This window comes from Xiphias gladius, chromosome 2 (genome assembly GCF_016859285.1).
Source record: "Xiphias gladius isolate SHS-SW01 ecotype Sanya breed wild chromosome 2, ASM1685928v1, whole genome shotgun sequence".
NCBI classification, from domain to species: Eukaryota; Metazoa; Chordata; class Actinopteri; order Istiophoriformes; family Xiphiidae; genus Xiphias; species Xiphias gladius.
This window is the reverse complement of record NC_053401.1, coordinates 4,785,469-4,808,300: the sequence shown is the minus strand read 5'-3', so window position 1 is coordinate 4,808,300 and position 22,832 is coordinate 4,785,469. Positions and strand designations below refer to the sequence as shown.

Here is a 22,832-nt window from a genome sequence, read left to right as displayed (position 1 = left end):
ATGTACCAGACTGTTTCTTGGCTGGGCACAGTGACTTCAAGACACCAGGAAGTTACTAATGAGATATAACATGTTAATCACTGAGACTAAGAGCTGCATTTAGGCAGTTTTTGTCATGTTTGGACATAACCAGGGCTAGCTGTTTCCATCTGTTTCCAGTCTTTGTGCTAAGCTAAGCTAACAGTCTCCTGGCTGTAGCTTCATATTTACCATGCAGACATGAGAATCGTATCAATCTTTTCACCTAACTCTACTCCTCCAAACTACTCCTTTTTAAAATGACTCATCATTTTCTATAATAGCCTGTTGGTATTAGTATCGGTTTGGAGGTTTTCATACGTGTTAGTGACCTTTTGTCTGTGCTCCATCATAGGATTTAGTTTGGTCCTGTGCAGCCACTGATGCTATTCAGAGATAAAGACTCACTATGACGACTCAGTGGGTCTCTGTCCCATCACCTGCTGGGTTCATTTCTGCATGTGGATTTTGTGAGAAGAGATTCAAAGTTAATTCCTGCCCTTTGGCCTTCTGTGAGTCTTCTTGACCCCACTCTGTGACGTGGAGGGAATTACAGCCCACTATATTTCTCCACTTTGGCCATTTGAATTCATCACATTTCTAAACAGACAAAATAAAGCTATTCACCTTTTTCTTTACAAAGGAACACCTATTAATGGAATCACAGCGCATTTTCTCTGACCTTTTTAAAGGTCTTGTGACCTTTGGCCAATAAGATGGAGGCACCCCAGCAGGAGACATGATGTTTTTACGTTTAACAATTACAGTAGAAGTTGGAAGCAGTCACTCGCTCAATATATAAAGCATCGGAGAACCCAGTCACAACAGTCATTAGGTGAGACAAGATTAGACAGTCTTAAAACTAAATATTGTAGATACCATGATCTCCGTCTACTCTGTCCTGTTTACTCTAGTGCTGTTCTCTGAGCTGAGCAGCAACTTGGTAACTGTAGCCATACCTTCCTCCAAAGCAGAAAATGGTATAACAGAGCAAGATGGCCTGGGTTCGTTACTGGGTGACGAACCCCTGACTGAGGAAGATATGGTTCCCCGCATGTACAGACGAAGCCTTGTGTTGGACGACGACGTCAGGGATGAAAATGGGAACCCTAAGATCTTCGTGGTCTCAGTAAGTGACAGTCTTGAACAATTGTGATAATTGTTCAAGACTTTTTGAAGTTTGGAGCTGTTTCACAGCTTTGTAATAAGTCAGCCATTATAAACGGTTTATTAGCTGTAACTAACCAGTTGTATTCGTGAGTAAAATATAATTTACTAATACTTTATAGACCAGTTATAAAACAGCTTGGTTGCAAGCTTTAGCTCATAAAGTAGTTTGGTCAGCCAAAGGGATTTTTTTCGCAACCTTGCAACCCAAATGTTTTTCTTTTTATTGGCTTAAGACTGATTTCTGCACTATTAGGAACTGATTCTTAACTGTTTATAATGCCATTAGTTAAAGTTTATAAATGGTAATAAAGGGCAAATTTTTAGAAAAGTGGCACTGCTCACCCAGTGGCAAAACACATATTTTCCTTCAAACCTCTAGTTGTATCTAGCCACGTCTTAGATTTCAACCTCAATCCCGATACAGTGGAAGTAACTAGAATTTCATTGGTGGTGGTCATGGCTTTGAAAAATGACCCAAATCTGCAGTTTGTAACCCAGGCTTTCTGTTTATAAATTTGTAGTATGGCAAATTAGGTAATTTAATTGAATTATTATCCTGTTTATGCCTTTTTATCAGTGCTTTTAACACCACGAATGAAAATCCATTAACCTCCATTGTATTGAGATAGAGACAGAAGTCTCAAAACCAGGACACACACAACCAAAACTATCTGTATGGCTAGATGCCACAAGAGGTAAGTAATAAAGTATGTTTTTGTCATTGCGATGTTAGATTGTAGCAAATTAATTCAATTTTACCAGCTATTTGGATTATTCTCAGTTAAATTATCCCAAATAAACGGTCTGGCTATTCTCCATTTGCAGTCATTCGGCTAGTATTATTCTGCCAATGACAGTCATGCATCATAACTATTCATTGTATGAGATTTCTTTCTATAAACAACCTCTGGTAACCATAGTTCAACAACAACAAAGAGCACATTATCTCCATCCTGTGCCTGAACATATGACCCCCTTCAATTGGCCACCTTCCTTGTGTCTACTGTTAAGTCTACATTTCATACACATCTATGGAAATCTTTTACAGCAGCGTTGGAAAACCGGGAAATGCTACTAGCTGAAAAGGTCAAATGATCACAAGCCCATAAAGATTTATTGGAATCATAGTGGGAAGAATGATGATATATCTGTGCTTCCTCAAACATTTGGCTGCTATGTGTAAAGGGTTTATCTGGCGGCTGCGTTTCCTGTGTGTCATGAACATGATGGTTATTTGTGTGGTAATGGGGAACAGGAAGCCATGATGGAGAGTACAGAGTCATTAGGGTGAACTGGGGCTATGGAAGAAAATGGGCCACTGCGATATAGTAAAAAAGGGGTAACACATTTCTTCCATTTTGGGGTTCCTATGGCTTGGATTAGCTGGGGAAAGACAGATCCAACACCTGTGCTGTAAGTGAAAAGATCATCTTTGAAAGCTAATGAAAATTTGCTGCAAATTGAAGATCCAGAGTTCAGATCCTGCTGTGTGTGTGTGTGTGTGTGTGTGTGTGTGTGTGTTCTTACGGTGTCGCATGAAATCACTGATCGATACTGTGTTTCAGGACATGAGGCAGAAAGGACACAGAATTCGTGGGCTGTTCCCAGCCTTTGCCCGGGGCTCCCCTCTGCTCACAGACCAAAGCTTGAGCCACACTCCCGCCGAGTACAGTTTGAAAATAGATCGCAGAAACGCTGACTTCAACAGTAAGTATCTGGAAAACCAGAGTTTCTAAGAAAATACATTCTTCCCTGATATATCATACTAAACTATTTAAAATTCCTCTGTTAATATTGACTAATGCTCTGTATTCTTTCCCTCCTCCTCCTAGTGCTGCGATGTATGATAGGAAGAGTGTACCGACCCTGCTGGGAAGCTGCCACCCTATCCTGAATGTGCTGTGAAAATTTCTTCCTCGTGTGTTACCCCTGAAGTGCATTTCCTTGTAGAAAATAAGAGCGCACAAGCATGTTAAACAAAATAAAAGTTTATTAAAAATGAAAAGCCTGCATCATATTCACAGTATTGGTGTCATTGTAGAAATTTACAGGTTAAATAGACTATACAACTATTGATGAAACCCATTTCAAGCGCAAAGAATTAGCCACATCTCGTGATGAAACAAAGTTTACTGACCAAATTGATCTGTAGCCACTCAGATTTCCACACAGCCTAATAGGTAAAAACTACCATTTAAACTACAGCTACTACACAAACAAATGATTTGTCAGACTGATAGGAAATTAAACAATTTTTCATAATCATGTTAATCAGTTTACCACAGAAAACTTAATTAGGGAAAAACTCTTGGCAAAAAGGAAAATAATTATTTTTTACTAAAATGTCAAACCATTCCTTTAGTTAATTTAAAAAAAAGTCTGCAGATTAAATGAGACCAAAAATAATCATTAGCAGCATTTAAAAATTAGCAGCGGTAGAAAACAACACAAGCTGCTTTGTATGAACTCCATATACTGTCATGGCGTTTGTGCAAATGATGATTAGACTCTGAAGAAGCTAGTGAGCTTCCCCTGTCCAGCTATCAGCTTCTTCTTACTCGAGGCCTTGCTGACATTCTTACCAGGCATTTTTACTGAGACACGAGTGGGCCGTTTCCTCTCAGGAGACTGGTTCTCTGATCCTCCATGTTGGTCAGAATCTACCTGCTTTCTCTTGTTGCCCTTGCTCTGCATCTGAATGCCAGTTTTCTGTCTACTGCCAGGGCCTGCACCTCTGGTTTGGGCATTTCCACTTCTTGGCTTGAGAGCAGCCCCCTGCTGTATGCCACTCTGCTCCTCATTTTGACATTCAGATGTAGGCTTGGCTGGAAAGATTGAAACAAAACAAAAGCAAGTGTGAAAACCTAGTCGGAAAAAAAAAAAAAAAAAAAAAAATGTGACGAAATTGCTGACGTTAGCTGCTAGTCGAAGCAGGCTCTGTGTTTATTCTATGAAGCTGAAATTTAACATTTGTCATGTAACCTGATGGAGCCGAGCCTGAGTGTGTGTGTGCGTTCTTGGTTTTTTTTACTACAGATGTGGGGGTGTGCAGGTTTTATAGAATTGGGATTCATTTAATGGCTAATGCTAAGTTACCAGACCAAGGGCTGGGAACAGGAAGAGTTCAAGGTTGGAGCTGAGAAGGTGTGCCCGGGCCTCCGTCCAGCTGCGTGGCGTCAGAGGAAACAGAAATATATCCCAGCAGAAACAGAACGCTGCACGCCTTGTGTTGACATTTTTGAGCTTTTCTCTGCATGCAGCAGAGTACAAAAAGTACCTGTAGTATTTCCAGAAACTAAGGTTGAGTCTGTACCTGTTGCTCTGTCCTTCACACCAGAGCTGCACTCCTCGTCCGCAGCTGGGGTGGTTTTGAGTTTAGGTGCTGGTTGCACACAGGTGGGGACTTGGCTGGTGCTGGGGAACTCCAGCACACGGTTGAGTGGTAGTTCTTCTTCTTCTTTGTATGTGCAGGCAAACTGGGATTGTATGACTCTGTCTCTGGCCTGGAATAAACAGGAAAAAAAAAACAAAACTTTGATACAGCTGATATGATATGGAGACATGGTTAATGAAGAGTATTAATGAATCAGCAGGTGTACTAAGTTTCTGGTTTTAAAAAAAACAAACAAACACAATTTCTGGCCTTTACTGGTATTTTGAAACGCAAAACCCCTCCACTCACACTAAAACTTCAGTAAGTGATTTCCCACTCCTGCACATTTTCAAGTGCTCAACGAGAGAGCGAAGCACCAGATGTTTATAGCCATGCTAAGTGCTCTGCGTACTTGCTAATTAGCACTAAACAAGTACAGCTGAGACTGATGGGAATAGCATCAGTTTTTCAGGTTCTTGGCCATAAACCAGTGTATTAGACATATCGAAATTTTGACCCGTCTGTTCCAAAGTCCGAGGCAATCCATCCTATAGTTGTCTAGGCACTTCACTAAACCAAAAATATCAGTGCTGACATGGTTGTTTATCAGTAGCGTTATCTGATTGCCAGTGGCCAAGGCTTCTGGTTTTCAATGTTCGTGCTGCTGTTAAAAAGGTTGACAAATCATGCATCAGCCGAACTTTACACCACTTTAAAACAGTAGGAACAGTCGTCTTTCATCTTATCACAACTATATGTCCAAGACAGTAGCAAAGAACCTCATTAAAAGCCTTTTTGGACAGCCTAGTTAAGTCATAAAAAAGTGAATGATACTGAAGACTACAATCCTGGCCCTGGGGCATGCAGATCCACAGCTTTTCATCCACTGTTTGATCTACGCCTGCTTGGGATTATCACAATCCAAGGATTTCACCCTTCAGGCCAGTGGGCCACAGTAGGGAGGAGAAATCTGAGGGAAAAAATACAGTGAGCAAAGCTGGGTGGGCCTGTAAAGCACAAAGGGATCAAAGCCGTTGTGCTTTTCAAAAGAACTTCTTAAAAGAGCACCTAAAACAACAGTAACCCTAAGACTGAGGCACACTTTAATAATGGAGCTAAAAATGTATGCTGCCCTGGTTGCATGCTAATAAAACATATCTGAAATGCCCCTGAAACAATGGGAGGGGATGGAAGAGTGAACACAGCCAAACCATGACTGACGGAGAACATCTAATCCAATTACAACAGGTGGGAGCCCAACGTGGCACCGTGTGGTCAGACGGCCCTCATTCCTCTGAAGACGGCTGTCCTGAAATAACCCCAGCACCCCGCCTGACCCGACGCTGGAGACACCTGACCAAGACATTCCTGATAGTGCTTCCAAAACCAGGTGCAAGCAATTTCTCCGGCTTTGTGTTTTGACATGTGTTCTCACACGCAGGTGATAGAAGTGAGAACGAGTAACAGGTGCACCATTACGATTATCACCAGACAATGTTGTAAATTGCCCGGGAAATAAATGTATATTCTGTAGTATTATCAGGTAATCAAAAGTGTCTTTTTCACAAACATCGTTTCTGACATAACAGAAGAGCAGCACTAAATTGGCATTAAGAGCTTTTACTCAAAGTTTTCTCTGTTTGGATCATCTGTGGCACTGAAGAAAAGATTTGGAAACGTCCCAAAAGCAGAAACTAAATCTGTCCATATCTGTGTGTGCCAGTTGACGTCAGTGCATGATGAAACCGCTGGAGAAGTCTGGGATAAAGTCATTCAGCAGACAACAGGAAACAATAACCTTTCAAGTTTCCCTTGCTAGTCAAGTTATGCGACTGATATGGCATCTTCAAAGTGAAATTGATGCAGAAAGCTTCCGCTCACCGAGTTCAGGAAGCGGTGAGCTGCCCAGGGACCATTACAGCGCACTCAAACAGGAAGGCAGCCAGATTGTGGGGAGCTAAAACGACATCTGCTAGCGCAATCAAATAAAGAAGCCATTTCACAAAATGTGTTTAGCATACATGTTCAAAAGGAGTTCACATAGTGGAGCGACTTCATGTTAAAAGATCAGTCCTACCTTAAACCTAAAGCTGGTCTTGTCAGTGTTTTTGGGATGACTCAGCAGTTGTGGAGTGTATGCAGTGGTGGAAGAAGTACTCAGATCCTTTTCTTAAGTAAATGTTGCAATACCGCACTGTAAAAATACTCTCACAACTAAAAGTCCTGCATTCAAATTTTACTCAAGAAAAATTATGAAAGTAGTATCTGCAAAATCAATTTAAAATAGCACATTGTATTATTGGATGATGATGTGTTTACATATAAGGAGCATTACGTTGTAGCCGGTATATCTGACCGATACTGGATTTTTTTAAGGCGGATACTGGTATTAGTATTGGGGAGATTTAAAAATCTGATAATATAGCAAAACATTATTTACATAAAAACAAGTTTAAAGCGATTTAGCATTATACTACAGAAACACTTTTGGGCTCATAATGGGCAGTTTAAAAAAAAGAAAAGGATCATAATCAATGCAGCAGAACCACAGACATCTTTTTTTATTCAATTCATTCCTCTCCCTTGTCAAAACCTGGTGCCTACATTAACCGTAAATGCACGTAGTTCAACAAATAGTCCAGTGGGAAATTTGGGTGTGATACGCTGCTAGCAACTAATGTAGCCTCAAGCAGAGGTGAGGTGCCTGACTCCAGTGACGTCACTCGAGGTAATTTAAATCTGATTTCACACAGCTCCCTCTGGAGCCACAAAAGACTTCACATGTAGTAGTGACCGGGACCTCTAAACAAATTTTGATTTAAAAAAAAAAAAAAAAAAAAATCAGTGGAGTTCCCCTTTAAAAGAACCGTGAGGAAGATACATACTGAGTTCGACATTTCACAGTTCAACCTGTCAGTTCTATCTGGTGGCTAAACTATCTAATGGTGACATGGTTTCTAAATGACCTCAAACCGACTTTGGTATTGCTGTACTGCAGCTTACCTTTTTCATTTACAGCTGACTCATATACACCGATAGACACTGGTGTGTATGTCGATATTATCTGAAAAAGTAACTGTAGCAGCTAAAGCTATTCCTTTTCAAGGGAAGAATGCCCAAAATGTCATAGTTCCAGGTTCTTAAATGTGAGAATTTTCTACTGTTATTATGTTACAGTCTTACGTTCTGGTAAAATGATTATTTTTGGATTTTGGACTGTCGCCTTGTGCTCCAGAATATTTTGATGGGTATTTTTTTCTCCTGTTTTCCGATGTTTAAACAGACCAAGTGATTAATTGAGAAAATAACCGTCAGACGGATTTAATAATGAAAATATTTTTTAGTTGCAGACCTGCTGTAAAATGTCAAGCTTAGTATGCAACTTGCCGATTTACAGTTCTTAAAAAACCTATCGAGGTTGTTTGTTTACATTATGCGTTTCTCAAAAAGTAAATACTGTTAGCTGATCCTAGGTCTTAATAAAAGCTTCAAAAATACAGTACTGGTCGTGCTGGTGGAGTAGAAGCATAAAGTAGCATAAATTAGAAATACCTAAGTAACATTTTAAGGTACTCTTACTGAAGTACAAAACTTGCGTTAGTTAACTAAGTTACCTTCCCCTGCTGAATGTATGTTTTCATAACTGCAAGTACAAAATCAAGAGTCCAATGAACTAACCTTCTTTGCTCTACACATAAAACTGCAACAACAAAAAGCACACAAGCAGGAAAGTCTTTAAACTCCAAATTAACAGGCAACAGAGAGAGAATCTACGAAAAATGTCATGAAACATTAAGGTGAAAGGACAGAACAGCTGAGCTCACAGCCAGGAAAGATGAGATATTGATATTAGATATACAGTATGTTACATTGTGCACTGTAAGCAAATGGTTCTGTCCTAACAATAGGAAAACATCAGGACTGGTTAATGGTTTGAATCCCCCACGAATAAGTCATTTTATGCCATGGATTTAAACAGCACCTTCAAACTAAAACTAAGAGCAAAAACACAGCTGTGCAAACGAGAACGGTGGAAGTCAGTTAAGATGTGAGCTTCAGCTAAGCAAATAAATAATATAATACCAGGGAGAAATTACAGGATATAAAGACATTATTTTCAGTGTTTGTACATCTGATTCAATTTGAAGTAACTGATGGTTTGGATTTGGGGCTCTTGGATGGAGGGGCCCACGTTACCTTGGGTTTGAGCAGGTCTAGCCGGCTCTGGACTCGATTCCTTAGGGGTTCTGGAGAACATCCAGTAGACACTTCAGGGGATCTGAGGAGCGAGCCACAATGAAAAGCAAATACAAGAGGTTTATAAATTACAAAAGCTAGAAGGTTACATGGTCACACTAACCAAGAAATCTAAAACACTGCTCTCTTTAATGAAGCTTTACACAGTCAGGGAATCAACAAGTAAAAAGATGTCTAATGTCAGACTGATGCGTCCACCTCCGACATAATGTAAGCCCTCCCTCCGACCACAGCCAGTGGCTATTTTTTCTGATATTATTTTTATTTCAGACGTTTGACCAGAGAAATTGTTCCAGTGTGGTGCGGGAGGATTTTCCTCTATATGGTTCCAGTGGCGAGTTGTAGAGTCTCATGTTGGTCTAATTGCTGTTTCAGGGGCTTTCCCACTCTGACTGAATCCCTGTAGTAGTGAAAATGGTCAAATCTAATTCAAAGCTCTGTGCGATAACTTTTTCTTCATAGTGGAATGCTAACCTAACTTTTTTACTAGTGTTATGATAGACTCCTACAAGATGTGTTTTTAAAAAAAAAAAAAAAAAAAAGCATTTAAGACCCTTTAGAATTGTCTTATGATCTATGGTACACAGATAGTAGAGTGGTGCAAAACTATAGTGCAACACAAAACCACTTTTGCACATATTTCTCAATCCATTATGGAAAACATCATTAAAATTGCAAAAGACTGCAGTTACAACTGTGCAAAAATTACCACACAGTGCTTTAGGGCTGCAACTAACCATCACTTTCATTATCAATTAATCTGTTGATCATTTTCCAAATGAATTGTTTAGCCTATAAAATCTCAGAAAACAGTCACACACATTGGGGAAGCTGGAACTAAGAAATACTTGGCAATTTCACTTGATAAATGGCTTAAATTGTTTGTAAATCATCCAAAAAATCTGATTTTTAAAAAAATGAATCCGCTAATTATTAAAGCAACACTTTAAGTAAATAACTTTAAGTAAGTCCACAGTGGCTCTGTGAGGCTGTACTTAGTCACAGCAGTGCGTTGAGTTAAACGGTAACACATCTTAATTTTGCATATTAGCATGCTGGCATTTGGTAATTAGCACTAAACCTGAACTACAGCTGAGGATGATGAGAAGTTTTGCAGCTTTTTGGTAATAGGTAATCTGGGAACAACGAATGTACAGAATTTTATTGGAATCCATCCAGTAGACATAGAAATATTTCATTCTGGACACAAAGTGATGAACATACTGACACTGCCATCCACAGAGCCATGCTGCTAGCATGGCCAAGTATCTGCATTAAATATAACTGTTACATTTAAAAATATACTGCCCTATTAGCAATACAAAGGCCATTTCAGTCAAGCTCCAGTTTGTACTGCATGCTGTCACCAACCTGAACAACGTGAGGACACATGTTCCCTCAGCTCCACTGAGGACGGGCTGCTCCTCAGACAGCAGGTCTGCCTTGTTCTGACACGGAAGAATGAGGGCTTCTTCGTCCAGCAGTGCCATCAGCACCTTCACAGTGTCCCGACCTCCGTATGCAGTGGCATGATTCACTGCGTAAGGTTTCGGCTGGAGACGAACAGCAACACAACCACAATCAGTGCACTGTTGCCTCACATGGCTGACTGTGAAAGAAGATGAAGTGGCTTCTGCATGAATGTATGGACTTCGGTTAGAGACACAAAAACCAAATCTGACTGAAGAGCAGAGGTTATATATTACCCTTGCAGGGCTTATCCCGGTCCCGCTTCCATTAGCAGTCTGTTTTTGGATCTGGTGTATCTGGCAGATCCTCTCCTTCAGCTCCTTTGTTGTCTCTTCAGCTGCAGCGTACAACGCATCTCCACTGCTGCGACCCTTCACCAGCACTGCCCTGATGGCGGTCACCAGCCTGGCTCCACATACACTGAAATTAAACACAGTGACACTCACATTGACATCTGCTGGGAGAGCTTTATTGTGCCGTAGGTAGAGGGGGAGAGAAAAAAAAAAAAAAAAAAAAAAAACTATTTGTTTTGGAAAGGAGTAGACTCTTTCTTCTGCAGAACATGCACACACACACAAAGGTTTTCATCTGGATGGAATTAATAGTGTTCAAAAGTTCAGCCAATATTTGCCAACATGAATAACTCTCCTAAAAACTGAAAAACCCAGAAAAGCCTGGGCCTTAGTCTGAACGTCTTCAAAAGATATACTGCAGCTTTACTTTCAATTAATTGGACACTGACTTTAAGGGCTCAGAGTAATTGTTTTGGTGTTAACATCCAGTTGAGCTTTATTTCACTGTAACGCAGCTTTGCCAATGTTAACAGTTATGAACCAGAAAATATGCTCCACATCCCTGTTAAAGTCTCCCCAGGCAGTGTCACTGTGCTCACCGGTGGACTGTCAGCAGAGAACACTCAAACTCGAGCAGGATTTTCCTCTTTAAAGTTCTGGGGGATTAGCGTCCATGCTCGCACACTGTCTGTGCTGCATGTCCAAAAATCATCGCAACATATCACTTGTGTAGGTTTATAACAGTCAAGTGCACTAAAGCGTGTTAGAAAACATCGCAGTAAGGTGGAGAGGCGGTGGTCCAACCCTGACCCAGCTCTGATGTGAGCGAGCCGGGCTCAGTAACAGAATCATTTGGGAAAACAGATGTTCACTGAACAAGGGGCCCTGAACTCTCCATAGAAGGTGTTTGTATGAGGAAATACAGTACTCCACTGAGAGCATAAAGGCACTGCCTGTTGAAAGACACATGTTGGCTGAGTTCATCAGTGTCTCATCAGACGTGGAGCGCTCTCATCAGCCCGCATGAACTGAGAACCCTCAGAAGAGCAGTGAGAGTCGAATCCACTACTACACAAACATCACAATGTGTTGTTATGGCTCGGCTGAGTGAAGTTAACGTCGCTACTGGGACTGCTACAAAGGGTGCCTTCAACAGCTTCACCTCAAAGCTCAACCCTCACATGATTGAACGGCTAAATCATTTCTGATAACCACTTTTGTTGTGGTGCCAAATGCCTCGACATTCAAAATAATCTGTAATGGTATGGAGAATGATCTGTGGAGCTCGAGGTTTGATGATAATTCATCAAAGTGAGCGAACCAAACAGGGAACAAGTTATTTAACAAAGACAGTCTTTGATGTAGCAAAGATGACCATGCTTTAGCAATCAAAATGTTATCATGAGAAGCTTAGATGGGAGTCATTACAGGGATTTCAAGGAAATAATAACAAGATGCAGTGGGACAGGTGGATTTCATGATCACAGGTGTTTTTTTTAGTGCACAGGTGCCTGCCAGGCTGTTACACTGGCTGTAAATATGCCTATGAACAAAAGCAGCAGCAGGGCCCCCCACGCAGAGCTGCTAAGCTCAGTTCAACTTTCTGAATTTTAATTCAATTAATGAGCATTGAATCGGCCACACCAGAGAGGAAGCAGATTTTAACCTGAACTTGAAAGCAATTCAAAGAAAATTCCACTCAATCATAAATCACGAGTTTCACTGTATTTGACTTCAGTCGTTGCCAGATACCGACATGTACTTGACTTTTCTTGGAATCTCTGTGTTCCCCATATCAGCTCAGCGGGATTTCTCTGGAAATGTAGTGCGAGGCTACAATAAATTATATAGCATTTTGTAAGGATGCATTACTTGGAATGGAAAAAAGTTTTTTTTGTTCTAGCATCTTCTACAAATTAGTGATTTATCCCTAATTATAGAATGTGGCAACTAAGGAAAAAAACTGCTGTAACCATGAAGATGATTTTATTTTTCCTCAGTTCAGAAAAGAATACAGTCATTCTAAACTTAAGGATAAGTCTGTGTTAATAGTGTTTGCCCAAACACTATTCACACACACACACACACACACACACACACGCAAACACGCACACACACAGATGGACTAACACATCGCTCGTTTGGTCTTTTCATGGATTTTTTGACTAAAACAAAAATATATAAAATTGCCAGCCTCGTCTTGAAATTTGAAATTCAGCCATAAATCGGGAAACTTGCTGGGGCTGCGTTACTCTAACCTCTGAGTGTTTGTTCGGACTATGATCTGAAATATCCATATTTCCAATATCACTACAAATAATTCAATGCCTGTCTGTATAATAAATTTAAAAAAAAAAATAGGCAGTTCATGTGTTAGCAGAGTGGGGATGAGAAAAATTAGCATAATCTTGGCCTGCCGGATATTAGTCCCTCCATACGTCATTAATTCCCATCTCCTGCATAACAGTATTTATTGTTTTAGTTTGTCTGGTACTTGGTCTTGATGAGTTGAGTGTATCATTCAGTTAGACATTCAAATTGCCACCACATATTAAAATTCCTACAGCCTCTGAGGCTATAGTGTGGAATGTTTGCCTATAGAAGTCCCATTCACCATGCAGTTAAATTCCAGCTCTGAGGGGAAAGCCAATGACAGAAGCCAAGGGCCCTCGCTGATGTGGTTGGCAGTTACGGAGTGCAATCCTCTGCATGTCTCAAGCTCCCTCTCGCTCGACCTTGCTCCTCCACGAGCTTTTTTTTTTTTTTGATCTACCCCTATCCCAAGTATGAGCTGGCAGCGATATACATATTTGTTAGAACACTGAACTGAAATGACCACAACTAATCAGATCGAGTCATCACAGATAATTTAGGGGTGCCATATGTCGGAATAACTCACCCCCTCTCAGTCAGCAGCTATTGCGTCCTTCAGTAGGGCCTCCATGTCTTGGATGAGACTGCGAGCTATTTGATTTAGTTCTTCATCCAGCCCTTTGTCTTCTTTAATTCCCAGTGGCAGTAAGCCCTCTGCCGCTTCCCATGCAGAGTTGTATGATTTGATACCCTCCCTTAAGTGGACCTTCAGGTTAGCTGGATACGATGTTTGGAACCGGATATTTCTCTCCCCCGGTTGTTTCTTGATTTCAGCGTACTCACATCTCCTCTTTTGTAGGGCCGGTGAGCAGTGGTGATCCATGTAGATCCTTTTCCCCTTGTGCTGCAGATTTTTTCCTGCTCCAGGCTTTGACCAACACCGGATGTTTATGTTGGTGGTTGACAAACGACCGACCTCGGGGGAGCATTCTCATCAGCGGGTCTCTGCTGGAGGGACCTGTTGGCTCGTTCCAGCACCAGGATGAAATCAATTGGTATATCCAATAGCTCCCTCAAAAATATCTCAGTCCACAGCACCGTGTCCCCCGACTGTATGCCTTCATTAACAACATAAATTTGCAAGTTGTTCCCTCCTTGTGTAATCCTTAAACTTTTCGCATCTTTTCTCAAGTTGCCTCTCACGTAACAGCAGGTAGTCTAGCAGGCGAGTAGAGTGGGCAGATGCTTCCTCAACCTGGTTAATTCGGCTTTATGTGTGCATAAGGCGTTCCCCCATTTTCTCGACGGATCTAGGAGAGGTCATGGCCGATGTCATTGCCGTCAGCGTCTCATTGTTCTCCCATCTGATCATTTTGAGCTCGGACGGTATTGCACCACTTACACTGACCTCCTCTTCCAATCTGGGCTCAGAGCTAGCTGTAACAGTAGTTGCTCTGAGTTTACACTACTGGAAGAAGTGCAACTATGTGTCTTTGTTTTTCCCGTGAGAGGACTTCATTTTTTCTTCAAGTTTTTGTTGTGGTGACTCATTCTGGCCACTCTTGAATCGATAATTTTAGAAAGGATAGTGGAAAATTGGGGTTGGTTGGGTCGCCATTTCACTGACAAGCAGTCGCCATGTCAATTGCAAGAACTGAAGTCCATATTTGATCCGTTTATCAGAAAATAAGAGGTTTTATCATTCAGAAGAGTTGAAAAAGTTAAGATAAAACCATTGAATGCCATTATAACAAAAACACTGTAACTCAATTTGGTTACAAATTCTGAGTGGCTATGCCTAGACCACAGACAGGAAGATTGCAACCACTCTAAGTGGCTTGATGGTCTCCTGCTTTAGCATGAGGAATCAGTCCACCAAAGGAACCAGCCCTGATGAGTTCCTAGAAATCTCCATGCCCCACGGCGATCCAAAGTTATCTATCTAATCTGGCCTGGACAGATTCAGATACATAATCACATAAAACTTCCAATGTATTGCGGGACCAGGGCCACAAACAAATAGCTGCAGACTGTCCAAAGTCATACAGAAAAAATAGCAAAAAACATATTCATTCCATCAGATGCTCTCATAAAATCTTTTTTACTGTAACTCCAGCAGTGACTTCTATCAGAGGGGGTGCTTTTTAAAGTCCTTAGTGTCAGTTAGGGTCATTGTAATGCAGCTGACCTGGCTCTGTCAACAAAATAAAATATATTAATGAGCAAAATTTACATGTGCCGGTAGGCAATTTTGTTAGTTCTGGAGAGAGACGGCTAGCTATTTCCCCGTTTCCAGTCTTTATGCTAAGCTGAGCTAACCGGCTGCTGGCTGAAGCTTCACACTCAACAGACAGATGTGAGAGAGGTATCAATCTTCTCTTAACTCTCGGCAAGAAAGCAAATATGGGAATTTCCCAATATGTCAAAGTATTCCTGTAATGTATTTGGAGCTTAATATCTACATAACATGAAAATATACTGTAAATTTTCACACAAATGACTGTGTGAGACGCAGTCATTTGTATTCCTCTGAGTTTTAAGTCATTCAGTTCAACTCTCATTGTCGAAAATTTGAATTGCAACTCTGTGTCCCTTTTACTACTTTGATTCAAATTTGATTTAAAAATCAAAAATTGAACTGGAATCCGTCAGGAATTTACCGTTCAGTTCTGAATGGAGCACATTCAGGGCCTCCCAAAAATTACAGCTGATTCTGTCACACGCTGGGAGGCATGACTTTAAAAGCAACAGTAAGACAGGGAGCGAGTGAAAGTCTGGATTAAGCTGTATTGTGTACCTTGGGTCAGGAATCTCCCCTAGTATTTCTTCCAGGTTGTCTAGAAACTGGACATAGTCAGACAGGCCTTTGACATGTTTCCTCAGTGGGTCAGACTCAGCTGGAGCGTAGCCCTTTCCTCCGAGCTGGATGGCCCTCACAAAAGATGTCACAGCCTGAAAATCACATGAAAAAACCTAAATGTTGCACCAAAGAGGATCATTCCAATTTATAAAGTCATACTTTTGGTTTACTTGTTATGTAATGTACGAATACATCATTGCTAAAGCCTGAGCGCATGCTGAGTGTGGCTGTTTCTTACCAAGAAGAGAGAAGTGTTGTTGTTATGTGCGGCATGCTTGATGTCGGTAAATGCCTGTCGTCCAAGTGTGCGACTGGGGACGTCAAGGGTTAGTGCTAAGGCCATGTCATTCTTGGTGTTCACGAGCAAATTCAGGTAGGAGCAGAAAACCCTTCTCACTGCAATTTTCACCTATTGATAATACACAGAATACACATTATTAAGTTATACACCATTATCACTCAATTAAATAGTTATATATCAGGCTATAGCTAGCAGCCGCTTTGCTTAGCTTAGCAGAAGGACTGGAAACAGCTGGAAAACGGCTAGCCTGGCTCTGTCAAAGGGTAACAAAATCTACCTACCAGCACCTCCAAAGCCAATTAACGTGTTATAACTCATTTGTTTAATCAATTCAATCACTGACGTGTAAAAATGACAATTTGCCATTTTATGGTGGGTGAAATTTTGGCTCTGAGCAGTTGCAGGAAGAAATACCTAATTGTCGTATCTGCACTTTGTTTTCTGTACGGATTTAAAAAAAACAAGATATAACATGTTAATCAGTGAGCTTTAGAGGTGCTAGTAGACTGATTTTGTTACCTTTGGACAGAGCCACGCTAGCGATTATTCCCCTCATTCCAGTCTTTGTGCTAAACTAAGCTAAGCTCAACAGTTGCTGGATGTAGCCTTATATTTAAAACGGACGGACATGAGTGTGGTATTGATTCTCTCACACATCGCTCCACCAGAAAGCAAATGAACGCGTTTCTGAAGCTGTCAAATTATTCCTTTGTTAAAACCTTTGGCCAGTCCAGGTTGTGTTTATCAACTACCAAAAAGGGACAATATCTTTAGTGCCTGAGTAAAACTGCTAACAGCAGCTGACAGCCTGTATTAAACTCCAAAAATTACATCACCCTCATTGGTAGTGCAGCGGCAACCCTCCATTTAAAACTCATAAATTTGCAAGTGACAGAAGAGTGGAGGAAAGAGACCGTTACAGAAGCACTTGCCCAGCCCCACATTGTGTTGTGTGTTAAACATCTGCCTGGTAATTGAACTCACATTGCACTCTTAAATCTGAGTGATATGATATAGAGTTCCTGTCAGTAAGAGCGGGATGGATTCCAGACAGAAACTAAGCTGAAGACTTGAAAAGTAAAGGCATGGATTATCGCCAGCAGGGGAAAAAGCATTTCATATTACTGAAAACACTTTATATGAGGGTAGAGGGTAAAGTGGAAACAGGAGATTTCTTTTGGGAGTTTATGAAATAAATTGTACCTTTCTATTAATGCATGAAAGCAGGACTGGGCCTACCTGTGAGCTGCAGGGCCTGCCTTTACTAGACGGTGTTGCCGGGACTGAGGAGTCTGCCAACTCTGCGACCTCCATGTTGCCTGATAGGAACTCAAACAACAGGATCTTGGCAAAAGAATAAAAAAAAATATATTAGAGAGATAAATTAATTGGTCTTATCTCTAACTCAGTAGTCTGACCATCCACAATCAACATCATCAGTCTGATTTCAACCAGCTCCTGCTCACCGGGCTCACAGGCTCCTCTGGATCGGAGTCCGCTGGTCTCAGCTGTTTGTACATGGAGAGGATATCAACCAGGTCCACGGTGTTGGAGCGTTTCAGGAAGGATTCGTATGCCTCCAGGATGAGATCATAGTTCTCCAAGCGTGCAAAGTTGGGGGGTGGCAGGTGAAGTTTGCCTAACAGTAAGTGTTTCCAGGCCATCAGGACATCACTCAGAGCCACTTTGAACTCTCCACCGTGCTGTCACAGCAAGAGAGAAAACATTTAGAGCAGCAGCCATAATTACTGACGGGCTGGAACCAATCAGTTCAAAAGCAGAATGACCTTCTCCCGCAGTCCAAAAAAAAAAATGGGCCATGAGCAGTCTCAGCCGGAAACCAGCGGTAATGTCATCAGTTATGGACGTGATGACAGTCAGCCTGATGGTTCAATTGAACTATGCCATGATGATGATATGAACTGGGCTCGTGCAGCCTTGCGTTTGGCCCACCGGACAACTTACTGCAGGAACACTTCTGCTGTAGATCAGGATATTTTCAACGCTTTCATCCTTTTTTATTGAAAGTGTTTTGACTTTTCCATTTACTTGCTTGGTTTAATCCTTTTATTAAAAGGATTACAGCCGATTGCCAGAGATCTCTCGCACAGCTTAACGCTGAATAAGTCTCCAACAAGATTATCAATGGCCAAATTACAAGAAAATGGTTGGTTTACCTCATCTATAGAGTGATGAACGCACTTGCACTTTTTGACATAATGTGCCTTTGTGGTGTTGGATATTGTTGGCTTGCTACAGATTTGCCAGTGCAGTTAACTCATGTGCATTTCAACTCTTTTTTTTAAACTGTTTTTATGTGTATGAATTAATTGATTGCGTTTATTTGTTTTTGCAAACTTTTTGCTCATTGAGAGACAAGGTACTTTGAACTGAACTGAACAGAGGGTGGCTTGAACGAAGGGAACTGACTGTTACCTGTTTATTCACTTCTGCCATGGCCAGCTGCAGCACCATCAGCATGCCATCAGCTCCATGAACGGTGGTCCTCTCAGACTGTAAAACCCTGTGGCACTCTCTCCTGAAGGTTTTCAGCATCAGCTTCAGACGGTCTCCCAAAGCTTCCATTGTTCACTAAGACAGCACAAAAAATAAAGTATTTTTCGAAATTTGTCAACAAATGGCTTACTAGACTTAAAACAAAGACAGATGTGTGATACCACTTCATACACTCTAGTCAGGTTTCACTTTTACTTAAATAAATCAGGTTTTACTGCAGAGGGCAGGCTGTAACCATAAAAATGTGACTTTGAAGGAGCAAAATAAAGTGATTGGACTTCAAAATAAATGCAGAACTACACTATAACCTAGTTGTAAAGAATTTCTTACCACTTTCCTTAAAAAGAAAACCGTCAGGCTTGTAGTGCTGAGTTAACTTACAATCAGTTTATTTCAAAAATGCCACCGTGTGTCTTTTTTGTCAGCTTCCACTACATGCGTACGCATAATACGCAGCACATAACATAAGGGTTTGCTAACCAAATGGCTACAATAACTCACAAACAATTGCTAACTGGATGGTGCAAACCTCCAATATTGCAGCAGTCTCCAACAGTGCACGTCCACGACAAAAAAAAAAGCAGCAGTTTTGAAATTTTAAATTGCCGATGACGTTTTCTGCCTCCTGGCCAATCAGCTTGTACTATACAACAATGGGTGCTGACGGATTAAAAATATTACTCCCATACAATTTTTTTTTTAAATTTCGACGTATAATAGTAGAAGGTGTTGATTAGGACAACGTAAACTTTGCAGCTCAATGGCATATCTATATACCGCCACGTGATTTAGATTGTTTCCATTTACGTTGCTCGAATTCCCCCCTTGTCCTTTCTACCCCATGGTACAGCCCATGTCGTAGTCGGAAGAAGGTTGAAAACATCCCGAAGGCGCGCACCCTTTGATTCAACATTAAGGTGGTAAAGTATAACATTCAGTAATGTATTCTGAGTGCGAATATACCCTAATAACTAAGGGGTGATTATTGAGTTGTCGGTCGGAGGTTGAATTGTACACTTTACATACACTATACACTTTTGTTTGGATAATTGCTAGCTAGCTGTGTACTCATATCTGCGCCAGGTAGTAGACACGTTTTATCTCTTTGCCAGGGGGCACTCTATCGTTATTTGGCAGTTAAACATTGCCTTGATTAACTGTAGACTTACTAGTTTGTGAGAAATAACTTTTACGAGTCGTTAGTCTCATGGTAAAGTTACCATCTGAACTGTATTTCACTATGCTCTCTAATTAATATCGTGGGAATATGGCTCTACCCTCTGTAGCTAAATTGGGATTACATCTAAAGTCGAGTTAAATATATATAATATAAAGCACTGCTATGTGTTTTTGATGTTTGCCGTACTGAAGGCTGACCGATTTAGTTTCAGAAAAAATACCCAAATTGTGCCCTATTAGCTCTGTAAGCCTCTTTGCGTACAGGGATATTTAAAACAAGTAAATATTTGAAGGAAGTTTGGCCTTGCGTTTTCTGACAAACGTGTAGTGCCTACCTCGCGAGGGTGTCCATTTAACTGTCTAACTGTGCTCTTCAGAGGCTGAGGAAGTATTTGATGTAGAAGTCATTATAGATTTTCATGAACCTGTCTGCTTTATGACAATAATAAAATTCTCAGATTTTTGTATCAATGCATTAACTAGTCAGCATTTTGATTCGTCAGGTCATTCATTTGCTGAATTAGCCAGAAACAGACACTCCTGTCTGGCTGTTTTGTCCATGAACAGTTGAACTTGCCATTGAACTCATCATGTGCATCCAGCATTACATTACAGTTAAGAATATATCAGCACCAGTGCTCAAGCTATAGATTTAGTTCAGTTGAAATGTTGTTTTGTGTGGGCATTAATATTACGAAATCTCACAAAAATGCCCACATTTTTATTTTTTATTTTACTATAGTCTAGGTCCTTACAAAAAGCAGAACTTGTGGTTCTACTCAAGCTAGGAGTGGAAAATACAGAGAGAACCATTCATCATCATATATGCAAAATTATTTAGTGATATTGTAATTCTTTTCAGGAAAATCCATTGAGAAACGGTTCATGGTTAAAACAGCCAGGCAGTAGCAAATGAATGTCCTGACAAATCAAAATACTTAATGCATTGATACAAAAATCTGAGAATGTTATTATTGTCATAAAGCAGACACGTTCATTGATTTTAAACATTGCCCATAATGGCCTAACCCAGAGGTAATAAAGGAATGGCTACCCATACACCATTATGTGACAAAATCTATGGCAGTTGACAAATTTACTGTATATTGTCTCACAGTTTATATCGTCATTTCACCCAGAATCTAACTCAAGCTAACATATAATTGTCTTCTGTATATAACTGAATCACTGTGCTGTCCCCTTTTATTCTGATGTAGTACAGTTGAAGCTCTGATCTGAAGCCACTCGTACCAGGACACACAGAATGCAGGAGGACTCTAGCCGCAGTCCCACTCACACAGTGGCATGCGAAGACTACGTTCATGTGGTGGAGTTCAGTCCTTTCAGCTCTGGAACCCCTGCCTCTCTCCTGGCCTATGGTGGAAACCAGTATGTGGTAGTGGGCACCTGCCTCTTCCAGGTCAGAGATGCAGCTTCATACAACCTGGTTTAGCTGTTGCACAGTGTATTCCTTCCCTTATGAAGACACACTTGTTCCCACAGGAAGAGGATATGGAGATTGAGGGAGTTGAATTCAATGTCCTTCGAGCTTTTCATCATGAATTACGTGTCAATGCTCTTGCCTGGAGCCCTGAGTCCCGGCTGGACAGGATACCCACTATCAGGTACTGCTGATTTGTTTCCAGCACTATCACAGCTGCACTCAGATGTAGCAATTAGGGTTAGATTTTGGCCCAAAGATCACACTGAGTGGCACTAATCAGAGGGGCACTTTGTTTCAAATATCATGCTTGGAAGTGTCAGATTAGAGCTGAAAAAGGTTTCAAAACGAGGTCACTTGAGATTTGCCTGCTAAACAACAACTGTCCAAAAGGAGGTGCTTACCAAATCAACATTATCCTTTCTGCTGATTTTCTGTCTTCTGGATTTGAGTATCTTGCCATGCATTTCAGCTGACTGATCTCAAATGTTGCAGCCTCCCACCAGCACTGAACCTTGGAAGACTTTTCAAATGTCTCCATGCTTTCATAATTTCACCACTAATTCAATTTCGACAAAAATGGAGGCAGCAGAATCAGAATCTGACAGAATCAGATTCTTTTGTACAGTTCAAGTTACATTTTACAGCTATTTTACAGCTATTGGGGGTTCAGGCTGTTGCTCAGAGACACTTTGATATGTGGACAGGAGGAGCTGGGGATCAAACCATCATCTCTACAGTTAATGGTTGATGGTTGATGGACCAGCTAAACCATCCTTAGATTATGTGACGTGTGTTTGCTAAGTCATTAATCAGTTTAATTAATGACCTTATTAGCATAACTGGCTATTTTAAAATAAGATGGTGTGTATGGTGGAACACCTGCAGCTCTAGTGCCTCCTGTTATGTAAGAGATCATCAGAGCATTGTAAAAGGATTAGAAATTCTCAAGCCATACTTTACTTCCACATCAGGAACCTGACATTCATATCTTTTAACACAACAGGATAATTATTCGCAAACATTCTTCTTGTGACCAGAACAAGAGGCAGTTGTAGTGAAAGCACAGCAGCCACGCTGTGTGAAAGTAGTCATCAATGTCACACTGCAGCTGCCAGGATGTGAGCCAAGTTGTTTCAGGTGGCCTTGGACAGGAGGGAAGTAGCCTAACTGTAGATTGTTAGAAAGCAAGAGTTTCCTCCTAATTGGAGCGGTGGATGGGAAGGTTCCGCGGTCCCTCCGGAGGTGTTTAGGCTTTCTGTAATTGAAAGGGAAAGGCAGCGATAATTCCCAGCCTTCTGTGGTTTACTCCACAGGGCCCTCGAGCCAGCCCTGTGACGTGCGCACATGTTATTGCGCTGATGACTACCCACTCAGGTTCCATCCCTCCCTTCGATCTGCACGTAGCCGTGCCTTCCAGGAAAAGTACAACGTTCTCACAGGCTTGCCTTAAGCAGGGGCCCAGAGAGAGTGAGAAAGATGAGGGGAGGAAAGGGGGCTTGAACTGCAGCGTTGCCACCAAACACCACAGCAGCTTGTAATGGGAACAAATCTGAGGACTACTGAAACCGACAAAGTCCACACATAACAACTGACTTCCACCAAATACACTGAATGACAGGTAGCCTGGAGTTTTGAGT

General features: G+C 41.1%; 3 protein-coding genes across 10 annotated transcripts in view; 2 read left to right on the top strand and 1 right to left on the bottom strand.

The window, feature by feature from the left end:
- Positions 1 to 898: 898 nt before the first annotated feature.
- pmch (pro-melanin-concentrating hormone) lies at positions 899 to 3,193 on the top strand. Its single transcript, XM_040146441.1, has 3 exons — positions 899 to 1,147; positions 2,754 to 2,895; positions 3,021 to 3,193. The coding sequence occupies exons 1-3, from the start codon at positions 899 to 901 to the stop codon at positions 3,080 to 3,082; spliced, it is 453 nt and encodes a 150-aa protein (XP_040002375.1). The 3' UTR covers positions 3,083 to 3,193.
- LOC120800323 (PARP1 binding protein) lies at positions 3,161 to 19,207 on the bottom strand. Of its 4 annotated transcripts, none has more exons than XM_040146356.1 (11): positions 18,903 to 19,207; positions 18,492 to 18,647; positions 17,522 to 17,758; positions 17,295 to 17,399; positions 15,993 to 16,163; positions 15,692 to 15,846; positions 10,525 to 10,708; positions 10,190 to 10,371; positions 8,759 to 8,840; positions 4,502 to 4,691; positions 3,161 to 4,013 (listed from the first exon to the last, which is right to left on the bottom strand). In XM_040146356.1, exons 2-11 carry the CDS (start codon positions 18,639 to 18,641, stop codon positions 3,691 to 3,693), a joined length of 1,779 nt encoding a protein of 592 aa, XP_040002290.1. In that variant the 5' UTR covers positions 18,642 to 18,647; positions 18,903 to 19,207; the 3' UTR covers positions 3,161 to 3,690. The 4 variants fall into 4 exon arrangements, with proteins under 4 accessions (XP_040002290.1, XP_040002299.1, XP_040002307.1 ...); XM_040146365.1 differs by having other exon boundaries at positions 18,954 to 19,207; XM_040146373.1 differs by having other exon boundaries at positions 19,102 to 19,206.
- Positions 19,208 to 19,262: 55 nt separating this feature from the next.
- The window catches only part of nup37 (nucleoporin 37), a 15,821-nt gene continuing 12,251 nt past the window's right edge, over positions 19,263 to 22,832 (top strand). Inside the window, exons 1-3 of one of the 5 annotated variants that reach the window (XM_040146430.1) lie at positions 19,263 to 19,492; positions 20,974 to 21,171; positions 21,255 to 21,376. In XM_040146430.1, coding sequence (XP_040002364.1) covers positions 21,016 to 21,171; positions 21,255 to 21,376 — 278 coding nt within the window. In that variant the 5' untranslated portion in view covers positions 19,263 to 19,492; positions 20,974 to 21,015. Of the gene's footprint in view, positions 19,493 to 19,541; positions 19,656 to 20,968; positions 21,172 to 21,254; positions 21,377 to 22,832 lie in introns of those variants that run through there. The other 4 variants (XM_040146413.1, XM_040146404.1, XM_040146395.1 and 1 more) reach the window with 4 other exon arrangements.

Bases quoted from the DNA above. Each gene is read 5' to 3' on its own strand.
- pmch (XM_040146441.1), top strand. From the start codon at position 899: ATGATCTCCGTCTACTCTGTCCTGTTTACTCTAGTGCTGTTCTCTGAG. The intron at 1,148-2,753 runs GTAAGTGACAGT...ACTGTGTTTCAG, and splicing joins CTAAGATCTTCGTGGTCTCA to GACATGAGGCAGAAAGGACA. The intron at 2,896-3,020 runs GTAAGTATCTGG...TCCTCCTCCTAG, and splicing joins CAGAAACGCTGACTTCAACA to TGCTGCGATGTATGATAGGA.
- LOC120800323 (XM_040146356.1), bottom strand. From the start codon at position 18,641: ATGGAAGCTTTGGGAGACCGTCTGAAGCTGATGCTGAAAACCTTCAGG. The intron at 16,164-17,294 runs GTAGGCCCAGTC...TATTATCAATAG, and splicing joins GCAGGCCCTGCAGCTCACAG to GTGAAAATTGCAGTGAGAAG. The intron at 4,692-8,758 runs GTAACGTGGGCC...TGTTTATTCCAG, and splicing joins TAGACCTGCTCAAACCCAAG to GCCAGAGACAGAGTCATACA.